Here is a 12,844-nt window from a genome sequence, read left to right as displayed (position 1 = left end):
GAATAATAGCACTTATAACAGTGGAGGACATTATTGTCCTAAGTCTTTGTTCCTTCCATTCATCTTACTGCATTGGTTCAGCTCACTCAAATGATGACCACAAACAGCCAGGATGTGGAATGATGCCAGGGAAATTCCTTCATAAGAGGCAAACTGGGAATTCTTCAACACAGGGGGATTTACCAACAGCTGACTTTGGGAATTAGATTGACAAATTGGCAGCCTACATATATGGGAGTATAGGCCTACACCAATATAGGATTAAATCAGAAAATTAAGTAGCAAAATCCAGTTCAGTGGTTATGGCTACTAGCTTAAATAATAATTGTTCTCTATAAAAGTGCTATTTTGAACGAGTTATTTTGGTTGAACTTACATTAATTTAAGGATTTGTTTCTGAATGTCATTTCTTGCATTATAAAATAAAATGATTAAAACCAAACAACTGACACTGGAAATAGTCTAACAATGAATAACCACCAATAAAAGTGTAAATGTTTAAATTCAAGAAAATTATTGCTGTTTCAGTAAGAGTAGAAAATAGTACAGTAATAATAAACAGACTACATGAATAATCAATTTAAAAAAACCAAGATTTTTTTTTTTAAAAAAGTCATTTGCTTTAAGTCTTAAAGCCTGAGAAAGCTAGGAATTGGAGGCACTGCTTTGTAGTGGTTCCGTTCCTTCCTCTCAGGTAGATTCCAGAGGGTGATGCTCAGGGACAGCTGCTCTTCGAAAACAGAGCTGAATTGTGGCATCCTTCAGGGTGCCAGCCTGTCCCCGATGTTATTCAACATCTATATGAAGCCGCTGGGAGAAATAATCCGTAGACATGGAGCGGGATATTATCAGTATGCTGACACCAAAATATACTTCTCCATGTCTCGGTTATCAGCAACGACGACAGATGGCATTTCTCCCCTCAAACAATGTCTTGCAGCAGTAATGGATTGGATGAGGGAAAACAAGCTCATGCTGAATCCAGACAAAATGGAGGTACTTATGGTAGGGCCCCCCGAAACCAGGTATCGGGCTGCAACCTCCAGTCCTAGAGGGATTCACGCTCCCCTCAAAGGACTGTGTTCGCAGCTTAGGGGTGCTTGTCGACTCATCACTTCAGATGAGAAATCAGGTGAATGCAACGGTCAAGTGTGCCTGTTATCAGCTCCAGCTGATACACCAGCTGCACCCTTTCCTGGAGCTGGGTGACCTCAAAACTGTAGTACATGCACTGGTAACCTCAAGACTTGATTTTTGCAATGCGCTCTACATGGGCTACCCTTGTGCCTAGTCTGGAAATCTCAACTGGTACAGAATATGGCAGCGAAACTGATTACAGGAACAGCTAGGAGTGACCATATTACACCAATATTGAAATCATTCCACTGGCTGCCTATTATTTTCTGGGGACAGTACAAGGTGTTGGTCATCACCTTTAAAGCCCTCCATGGCTTGGGCCCAACCTATTTAAGGGATTGCCTCATTCCGTATAATTCACTCCATACCCTCAGATCTTCTGGGAGGAATTTGTTGCAGTCCACAAAGACCAGATTGATGGCGACCTCCCAGGGGACTTTTTCCACAATTGCTCCCACTTTATGGAATGGCCTGCCAGACGAGATCCGTCAAATTACCAACCTAGAGAGCTTCAAGAAAGCTGCCAAGACAGATCTTTCCTGGTAGGCCTTTCCGCAATAGAACCCGGCCATGTAAAGATCCCCCCACAGACATATATAAGTGGAGATTCTGCCCACCGTTATTCTATTATTGTACTATTGTTTTAGAATTATTGTCTGTAACTTTAATGGATAGAACTCTTTAATCCATTTTAAGCCCCCTCCCCCCTGTGAAATTGTATATATTGTTGTATTTTTTAAAGGTTGTACGCCACTTTGATTGTGGTAGCAAAAAGCAGGATATAAATAAAAGTTTTATTATTATTTATTTATTATTATTTTTAAGATTTAAAACACCCTTGTTTATACCAGCCAACCCTGCTTAAAAAAACAAAAACAGGAGGCATTCTGTGGTAGCTGTCTCTCAAGCTGGCTGTTTGACCCTTGTCTGTCTTGCTCTGTGTGAGACTAATACAGAAGTTAATGCTGATGGTAGAATTCAAAAACCTAGCCGTATTAGTCTGGAAAATCAGTATGCAAAGGGATCTTGTAGCCCCTTTGAGATTAACTGAAAGAAAGAAGTTGGTAGCATGAGCTTTTGTAGACTTGAGCCTACTTCCTCAAAACCTGCATCTGATGAAGTAGGGTCAAATCTAGGAAATCTCATGCTACCAACTTCTTTTTTCCAGCTAGTCTCAAAGGTACTATGAGGTCTCTTTGCATAAAGCAGCTAATGAGTACAAGGTTCAGATGTTCAAAGGCCTACTTGTGTGTCAGCTTTCCTGGACATTATGTGTCGTATGCTGGCTTGCTGGCTATAGCAATTATGGAAATAAATCATGAAATTTTGTTGGATTACAAAGGCAATCTAACTGATGCTTAATGTGTATGTGTTTCAAATTCAGAGTTGTAAAGGGGTTTTGTTGAAGCTATTGACATCCAATACCATTTCTGCCAATGTTAAGAAAAATGTGTAATTTGTATTGACACAATTGTGTGTTTACACCCTCCTGTTTTCTCATATGAAGTTCACAGAACATTGAGCTTCTGGGTAAACCATCTGCACACATGAGTAACTAGTAACTTTAAGAACTATTTTGTGGGGGTCAGTTTGACCTCTAGCACCTTATCTGCATGGCTTTCCCATTGTCCAAACTGGGGTAGAATTGATTCCAAAGTCTTTAAATGTTATTTATTTAATTTTCCAGTTAAATTAATGAAGCTCCTTCTCTTGCCCTCAAATGATCACATAGCATTTTACACTTTTGTCTTGAAGACTGACCCCCACATGGTTTGACTGTTGGACTACAATTCTAGAGATGAAAGTGAAACCCCCCACATGACCATGAAACCCACTATGTGATCTTGGGAAAGTTACATGTTCTCAGCTTCAGGCGAAGGCAATGGCAAACCTCCTATGAACACATCGTGCCAAGAAAACCCTGTAATAGGTTTGTCTTAGTATCACCATAAATTGGAAATGACTTGGAGGCACACAACACACACACAAATTAATAATAATGGTTATAGAATACCTCTTTGATCAGAGATTTCTGGATACTAGCTCCTGGAGAAGAACCTTAAGAAAGGGCTATTTGCTCTCATGTCCTGCTTGTGGATGTTTCATCAGCATGTGATTTCCCACCATGGGATGCTAGCCTACACAGGGCTTTGGTCTAATCCTGGGCATGTCTACATGGTCCAATTACACCAGTTTCCCTGCTCTCACCATGACCTGTCTACATGATACAGAGCCAAAGCCCCGATTTCATTGTGGACTGTCTTAAAAAGAGAAGGGCAGTTTCACATCGAAATTTCTCTGTCCCTGGCTAAAGCAGTGTAAAAAACCCCTCTTCCTTTGCTCTGGATTTTACAGGAAAATCCAGAGCACTCTTCACTGATGTCAGGCAAATGTTCACTCCTGTGTGCTGCTGTACTGTCCAGCGCTGTCACCATGAGTCATTCCCTCTGAGATCACAACAATGTGCGCAGCCATGTGACTGATGTTGGACATATAGTTTCTGACCTCAGAGGGAGCAACTTGCAGCAGTGCTAGGTGGCACAGTGAGATGCCTGTGTAGACATCGGACCAGTTTCACTCTGGAGTGTGGAGATAATAGGGGGAGGCTTTGAGGCAGCTCTGAATCCAGAATACTCCAGGAGCAGCCCAGTGAATTCTGGCCAGTGTACACCAGCCCTTGATACTACTTTGTAAAGCTCTTTTATTGTAGAAATCCTTTATTCCGGCATTGTATGTATTCAATGTATTGTATGATAGACAGTAAAGGTGGACCAGCATGGCATAGTGGCTTGAACATTGGACCCTGGAGACCGGGGTTCAGTTCTCAGCTTGGCCATGGAACCCACTGGGTGACCTTGGGCAAGTTACACTCTCTCAGCCTCAGGGAAGGGCAATGGCAAACCTCCTCTGAACAACTCTTGCCAAGAAAACCACATGATAGGCTTGTTTTAGTTTCGTCATAAGTCAACCTGAAGGCACACAACAATAACAACAAGATATCCCCAAATGTCTATTTATAATCTAAGAATAAGCATACAATTCTAGCAAAATCTTTCATTATGCAGTTTATTGTCTTGTGCTGCCATCTAGGGGGTGCCATTTGTTATGACATTGTGTCAGGATTATAATGTTATAAACAATATTATTTGCCAGCTGTTTTTTTGGTGTGTGTGTGTGTGTGTGTGTGTGTGTGTATAAAATCCCTGATACCTTCCCCTCCTTAAAAAAGTATTAAATCCAATGCAGAATTTAGAAAAGAAAAAAAAACATACAAGTTGAAAACTGCCCAGAAGGTCAACAACATCACATCAGCAAAACAATCAATGGGAGCAGCAGTATCTTATTCTCAGTCGTTTTTCTGGGGCCGGGTTCTCTATTATGGAATGGCCTGCCGGATGAGATCTGTCTACTTACATCCTTAGACAGCTTTAAAAAGGCTGTTAAGACAGATCTCTTCCAACAGGCCTTCCCAGAACTGAGAACCCGGCCTCAGAAAAACGTCTGGGAATAAGATACTGCTGCTCCCATTGATTGTTTTGCTTATGTGATGTTGTTGACCTTCTGGGCAGTTTTTAACTTGTATGTTTTTTTTTTTCTTTTCTTGTCTAAATTCTGCATTGGATTTAATACTTTTTTAAGGGGAGGAGGGTATCAGGGATTTTATATGTTCTGTATTTTTAACTTTGTTAGCTGCCCCGATTGTTCTCAGAGGGGCAGGATACAAATAAATTTTATTATTATTATTATTATTATTATTATTCAGTTTTTTTTTCCCGGGGGAGTGGGTTGTAAAAAGTGGTGTCATTTTGTTCACACAAGGCAGAAACCCCCTTTCATCATTGCACAAACACCAAACCCAGAGTTTTGATTCTGCTTCCTCATGGTATTGTACAAAAGATTACAGTCAGTCCTTCTTATTCAGAGATTATTTTATACATGGATCCAAGCATCCACAGTTTGAAAATGTTCAAAAAAGTATAAATTTCAAATATCAAACCTTGATTTTCCATTTTTTTTTATAAGGGACACCATTTTGCTGTGTCATTATATTTAATGGGACTTGAGCATACACAGATTTTGTTATCCACAGGGGATCTTGGAACCAAACCCCAGCGTATAACAAGGGTCCACTGTACAAAGCATTGCACAACTTTTTATTTTGGCTGTGTTGGTGCCTGTACCGGGTTTGCTTCTTCTGCTAGTTATTGTACCCAACTCTGAGTATATAGAACCTTCTAAAAACAGAGTTCTTTCCAGTTTACCTACACTGGTCTTTAACACTAGGTTTTTTTTTTTTTTTAAATCTCATACACTTGGTTTTCCTTCAGTCTCCCAATTTGGTGAGGCCAAACTTGATCTAACTTGAAGAAACACAATCTTTAATCATGTTCTTATACTTGTGCAATGATGAAAAACAAAACTGGCTTTATGTTAAAAGGGAATGGCTGGGAACCTGTTGGTCATTCCCAACTGGAGTAAACCCATTGAATCATCATACTTCCAGCAGCAACTGTTCTGACTTAGTAGGGACAGTCCCAACCAATCTGCTGCCATTCCACCTTTTCAGCTGCTTTCAAACTGACTCAGTTTCCCTTTTCTTCTCCTCCTTTCCTCCTTTGTCCTTTGCTTACTTCAATTGCTGCAAACTTTGTTCAAAGTGCAAAAGTAGTTTGCAAATGAAAGAAAAGGCTCATCTTCAGCAGGGGAGAAAGGAGAGAAGGAGGCAGAATCATAGCCTTCCCAAAAGATCTGATTCCTTGTGCATCTAGAAGGATTTAACTAAATTTTTAAATTAATTAACCTTGTGAATATTCCTTCAGGTCATCTCTGGCTACACTTGGATTGTCAGTTCGGGACCATTCAAGATCCTAGTGTTTCCAGGCCAAAACCTGACAGCTAGGGATAGCATTAACTACAAACTGCAGTTGTTCACAACCTGTCATTTAGACAAATAAACAAACACAAATGCACACAAAGAGAACTTATGTGCCTGCTTGAAAATTAAGAAAGAAATCTTAACTAAAGGGGCTATTTCCAGATCAAGGTGAAATGAGAGATTTATTCTTTCTCACTTGTTTAGGGAGATGGGATAAGGAACATCTAATCCAGCATACTTACATCTAGCCAGAAGGAAGATGAAAAGCTGAGCAGAGGGTGAGCCCTGGCACCACTACAACTGGAACGAGGAAGCTAACTAAGGAAATATTTGTATTTTCCTAATGAAAAAGCATGGAAGCTTCCCTTGAGAGATTCCAATGCTCTCTGCCTAACAAAGGGGCTGTGTCCTAACAAGGGATGGAGACATTTTGGATCTTAGAGGAAGTACGTTTTTGGATTCTTTTAATTGTAAGCCACCTCAATTGTCTTTTGACAGAGAGACAGGGTAAAAATAAACTTTATTATTATTGTTGTTGTTGTTATTATTATCATCACTGTTTTGTGGATTTTGGATGTTATTCCCTGGAGCTGAGTCTACCAAAATTGGAGAATTTGCAACCTCTTTTCTCACCTAGATATGACCCATGAAAACTGGAGAGTCAGGACTCAGCCCTAACATTTGGCTACAGCCTATAACCAATGGTTCCCAACCGTAGGTCTGCCATTGTGAAGTCGAAGTCTTTCATGGCCAGCATCCCTAGTTTTTTGTAGGTTCAAATATCAACAAGTTTATTTTTAAAAATGAAATTACTTTAAAGATTACAATCAACCCTATAGCACAACATGTTGCTGTTGTTGTTGCTATGCTGCTGGGTGCCTTCAGGTTGTTTCCAACTTCCAGCCTCAGTTCATGAGCAAAACAGCAGCCATCCTCACACAAATGGAAGACCTAAGTTTTTTGTGGGTTTTTTGGCTATGAGGCCGTGTTCTAGAAGAGTTTATTTCTGACGTTTTGCCAGCAATTGTGGCTGGCATCTTCAGAAAATGCTGGCATGGAAGAGAGTGGGGTATATATACTGTTGGTTGAGAGGATGTGATTTGCATGTTAATCTGTGTCTTGTTCTGTTGTTGAATGGCAAGGCCTCGGGGTGTCTATTTAATTAATGATCCATTGTCTGCTGGGAAACCCCCTCACCCTGGGGGGTTTTCATTTGCATTTGCTGGGCCTAGATTAACTTGTAAATAGTTTCCTCTCAACCAACAGTATATATACCCCACTCTCTTCCATGCCAGCATTCTCTGAAGATTATTTTTCCTAATCAGATTTGGATCCTTTAAAATTAGTTTGTCCTCCTCTGTCTTGAATACATTTCCTTTGTGTGCTGCCCTTGGCCACCTGGCAAAATTCGGCTGGTATCTCTCATTGCTTGGTAGACCTCATTTAATCTAGCCTTCTTTCTGATTTGTAAATCCTCAGGTTATTCTGTAATTATTTAATTTCCTTCCTTCCTTCCTTCCTTCCTTCCTTCCTTCCTTGGTAGTTATTACTGCATGACAATTTCCTACTTGGTTGGGCCATACAATGCTCTTCTTAAACCCACTATAAATCTAGGAATGCTAAAATGTTAGGTCTGGATAAACAGTTAATTTTTTCCAAGTCACCATTCACTAAAGAAAACTGTACTTAGAAAAATCTCATGACAATTCTTCGTGCTGCCAGTGAAGGGGAAATGAGGGTCAAGGATTTTAAGGCTGACACAGTAGGCCTTTTCATTAGGAATTCTCCATTTCTCTGCTACTTACGCAGAATTTTATTCATTGATGAGGGTTACTGAAAGAACAACCAAGAGAACATATTTCCCCCTTGCCTATTCCTATATAGGTCAGATGGGAGGAATTTGAACTTGCTGTACATCACATGAGGAGGCAGAGTGCCACTAATTAATGATGTTAAGTGCTGCTTCAGTTATTTACTAATGCAAGAAGCACAGTTGGTTCTGCACCCAAAGGGTACTGTATCTCTAAAAGCCCCAGTAGAGAAATAAATGTACAGGGCACTATATCAATAATGATGAGCACAGTGATTCATTTTAATTTAGTAAAGTTAATATCAATGTAACGGTAGCAAACTCATCTTTTTAACTATGGAGGTCCATGGGCCCTTTCACACTACATATCATCGCACTATGATTCCACTTTGATTCCCACAGCAACGTTATATGGAATCCAGTTTGCAATTTAGGAAGATTTTTTTTTTGAATTCTCAGTTTTATCACCTCACCAAACTATAAATCCTGGGATTCCATATCATGTTGCCATAGCATTTAAATCAAAATGCTATATCTGTGTTGTGTGAAAGGACTACTGGTTCAAAATTAGGGGGTTTAAGGCTGAACCAGAGGGAACGTGGGCTGGGGCCTTTTCACAATACACAATTAAGGTGCTATGCTTTTTCATTAACTGCAATGGCAGCACCCTCTAGAATCCTGGGATTTGCAATTTAGGGAGGGAAACTGAGCATTCTCAGATAGCTCCTCTAGTTCCTCACCAGGCTCCATGAGATATTGCCATGGTAGTCAAAGTGCGATATATTGTTATTGTTCTGAATCTATAGCGTGAAAGGACCCTATGCATAAAGCAGCATGGGAACATGGTTTCTTCCCACCATGGCTTACCTGCCTACATTTTCTCCTTAGCTGGGCTCATGTTCCAGGGAAAATAATGCATATTGGCTTGAATCCGTTTGGTTAGTCTTGATATATTGGCCTGAGACAGACGGGCCTAAAAGCGCCGTGCTTGTACCATACTAGGGTTAGGGAGCGCACACAAACCACATGATCCCCAACCCTAGTTCGCATGGACCGCCACTACAGCCCAAGCCAGCCAATATTTGTATGACTGAAGCAAAAATATTGTCTCTCTGGACCACTTGAAGAACCTTGTCAACTTTCTTTTGTGTTAATCTTTGAAACTCATCCAAGTAGATGTGACTAGCAGGGCCAAGAATGGTTCTGATAATGGATCTACACTCATAGAACAGGATGACTAAGAAAAGCAGATGTTTTGGACTTGATTTAGCTCTTTGTCACTCCTGTGCCCTCCACATTTTCCAAGCTAACAAGCACTGAAATCTTTCAGCTATTGCATATGACTTTGCAGGTCAAGCTCCATTTGCTTCTTTTTTCCATCTTAAGGATTCAGGCAATGAACCAAGGATTCTATTATTTTGTTTCTTTCAGGAAAGGCACACACCCACACACGCACACACGCACACATCTCTCACTGTACTATTGCTGGAACAGCAAAGAAAAAAAGGTAAAACAAAATTTTTGGGGTGTATCTCTGGGCTCTAAAAAGAAACAAGAGTTCTCACAATATAGCTCTTTCAGTTTTGCTGGGTTTTGTGGGTTTTCATTGCCTCTGCATCTATTCATTTCATTCTTGGTGGGGCATTTATAGTGATTTTTTTTAAATCTAAATTATGGCTATTCCAAAGGCTTTTTTTAAAAAAAACAGACAAGGTGTGGTTTGCTGAGATGGTCCTACAGTTTGAATGGTATTTTTTCTCATATCCGTTTCCCCCCCTTATTGTTATAGTGCTGTAGTGTGATCCACTGCACATTGGAGGATCCTTCTAAAGCTTTTCCTGTAAGCAGCAGACAAGACTCGCCTCTGAGAGCAGAGTGCTTTTTTCTGGGGGGCGGACAGGAAATGCATTAGGCAATGGGCTTGAGGTTTTCCTAGGAGTAGTAGGCAAGAGAAATACACCCTGCACTCTCAGGGTCGAGTCTTGCCTGCTGCTTGAAGTGAATGGTGCAATGGACTTTGTTCTTGGTGGTGGGGTCAGCTATTAAGATACAAATACACCTTTCTACACTAAAGTGTTGTTCCCCTCAGCAGCCATAGCTCTCAGGAAATAAACCCATCCCTCCAAGTACTAGTGCAACCAACACCAACCCTCCTCATACAACACAGGTGTAATATTCACCCACTCTTTCAACTGTTTTAAATTATAACTAGAACTCATTAATTCTATGTGTGGTTGAAAGAGTGGAGCACACTTTGAATATATGGGTTCTGGGTATAGTTTTATGTTATTTTTTAACTTAACTTTGTGGATGTCTTTTTGATTTTCTAGTTATTAAAACTCCACCCCACCTCTGTTTTTTCTATGAAATTTGACACCCTGACTTGAGATTAGATTTGTGACTTGACTTGAAAGTACCTTGCAAGAACTTGAGATATGACATGAGATATGTAGGTAGAGACTTGAGACTTGACTTGAAATTTAGGTGGGATACAGACGGGGAAAAAGGGATGTCAAGATGCCACCTCTTTTTGCCCCTGACGAAGGCAGCAGCAACCAAATGGCATGGCCTCCAGGAGCCCTAAAACGAACCCACTCCTGGGGGCTCTTCTTAGGGTGCGCGCACAGCACCATTGACACCCTTGCGTGTGCTGATGACATCCACGTGGTGCGGTGCCGTTTAGATGCTGCACTGCATGTACGTCATCATGGTGGCCCCGTGTGGATGGGGGCGAGCCATTATGGTAGAACTCGGAAGTGTGGGGACACGCCACTCTCCTGAGCCCCAAAATCGGTCCCAGGATAGTGCTTTTTGCCTGTCTGTATTGGGCCTTAGAGTAAAAGACTTGAAAGCATCACTGGAAAATAGTCTGGGACAACAGGAATGTTGAATATTTTACAAAAACATAATTTCCCAACACATTTGCCTTGTCTGGAGTGGCTTTATATTGACAATCTTTGACACATACCTTGTTCGCAGTAGACCCCAGTGGTCCCTAGTGGACAATGGCAGGAGTATCCATCAGGCAGGGGGATGCAAGTGGAACCTTGCCTGCACCTGTGTGGAGGGTTGTGCTCAGGATCACACACAGAAATTGTCTCTGTACAGAATGCTCCCTTCCAACCAGTGGGGCAATGACAGCTAGGAGGTGCACAAAAAAGGAAACAGAACATTAGTAAGAAGCATCTATTTTTTTGTTTTGTTTTGTTACTGGTAAACAAAAATAAAGGAGCCCTGAGGTCCTTTGCTTCTAAAGAAAAGCAATTATGAAAATGGAGAATTTGGGGCAGAGAAGCCATAGTGTTTAACATTTTCCTTGCTCCATTCCTGCTTTCACCCCTTAGTCCTTCCAAACAGCATTTCTTGATATAGAGTTCAAAAATACAAATTTTGTCCTTGTAGATGTAACCCCTGTGAGTATTGTTTTGGCCCACTGGTTAGAGAAAGCCTAAGGAAGAGGCTGCATTTGCTGGTTGAGCTCTGAAGGAGAGGAAGAGCTGGAGCTGGAGAGGAGTTGCAATTGCCAGGGCTAAGAAGGAAGTCCTTTTCATCTTAAACAAAGTACTGGGATTTTATGTTGTGTATTTATATTGTGTGGGAAAACAAAAGTTCTTTCTTATGTAATTTATATAATACATTTTGTTCTCTTCTGTAATATTTATTTAAAGCTTTAAGGTGGCTCAGTGGTTACGACACTGACTTTGATGATTGCAAGATTGGCAGGTCAGCAGTTCGAGACTCAAGCACCCTGTGATGGAATGAACTCATGTCACTAGTCCCAGCTTCTGCCAACCTAGCAGTTCAAAAGCATGTAAAAGTGCAAGTAGATAAATAGGTACCAGTGGTGGGAAGGTAACAGCATTCTGTGCGGTCATGCTGGCCACATGTCTGTGGGATCATTTTTGACAACACTGACGGATCAGGGCCTCAGCTGCCACAGCGGCAGCCCCGAGGCCCTGACCTGCTGCTTTTCCAGGCCATGGGGAAGCGGCAAAAGGCCGCTTCTCCGTGGCCTGGAAAGGGGTGTCCTTGGGGCTTCAAGTCTCAAGGACACCCCAACAGTGGTGGGGAAAGGGAGAAAGGGGCCGCTCGGCTCCTTTCTCTTTGTATTGCTGGCACGGCCGTTTAAAGGCTGCGCCAGCAATACGTGCAGCCAAAGAAGCCTCCAAAATGGAGCTCCTTCTGGCGCCACTGACAGGGTGCCACAAGCACCCTTTAGCAGTGCCAAGACATCATGTCTGCGCCGCCTAATTTGGAGGCAGCGCGGCCGTGATGTCGTAATGGTGGTGCCCATGTAGAAAGGGCTCCGGCATTACAACGCTGCGGCAACATACTATGGTTGTGGGGCATCTGGAAAGGATGCCCTGAGGCAACTCTTGTACGTGTGCAGGCTGGCGCTTTGCGCCAGTCTGTACAGCACCACTGGCTCCGTCAGCTTAGTAATGGAGATAAGCACCACCCCCTACAGTCAGGCATGACTAGACAATCTTGTCAAGGGAAAACCTTTACCTTTTAAGTTAGCCCCAAATGTTGCAGGAATACTGAGCAGCATATGCAGAAGAGTCCTGCAGTCAAATCCTAGGACCATTATTGGATATATGAAACTTTTGGGACAGTACATATATTTAAAATATAATTTGTACTGTTGTTAAATATATATATATTGAGATTTAAAGTGTAATTGTGTTTGCAATAATCAGTTATAGTTGGTCTCATAGGACCCAGAAAGAGGTACCCATTTTCTCTTGCTCCACTTCCTCCTCCCAGAGCTGATTGTCCTGATGTGCAAACTATACTCAGGATAAGAGGCTGCAGTTAGAACAGAATACGGAGAAACAGAGTGGTTTCCAACTGGAAATGGAGTTAGACAAAGATGCAACTTATCACTCAATTTGTTCAACTTATACGCAGGAATAAAGATTGGAGGAAGCAATATCAACAACCTAAGATATGTAGATGACACCATAATACTAGCAGAAAATAATAAAGACTTGGAACAACTACTAAGGAAAGTCAAAGAA

At 41.5% G+C, this 12,844-nt stretch overlaps 1 protein-coding gene across 1 annotated transcript in view; it reads right to left on the bottom strand.

Annotated features, from left to right (window-relative positions):
* Positions 1-12,844, bottom strand: part of EYS (EGF-like photoreceptor maintenance factor) — a 670,725-nt gene that overhangs the window by 13,655 nt on the left and 644,226 nt on the right. The window contains exon 28 of the mRNA XM_089530993.1: positions 10,792-10,964. Within this exon, the coding sequence (XP_089387119.1) occupies positions 10,792-10,964 (173 nt within the window). The remainder of the gene's footprint in view (positions 1-10,791; positions 10,965-12,844) is intronic.

The sequence above is a fragment of the Sceloporus occidentalis genome, unplaced genomic scaffold (assembly GCF_023333645.1).
Source record: "Sceloporus occidentalis isolate IW3139 unplaced genomic scaffold, rSceOcc1.0.p SCAF_6, whole genome shotgun sequence".
NCBI classification, from domain to species: Eukaryota; Metazoa; Chordata; class Lepidosauria; order Squamata; family Phrynosomatidae; genus Sceloporus; species Sceloporus occidentalis.
The sequence above is the reverse complement of the archived record's forward strand: the minus strand, read 5'-3'. Positions and strand labels throughout refer to the sequence as shown.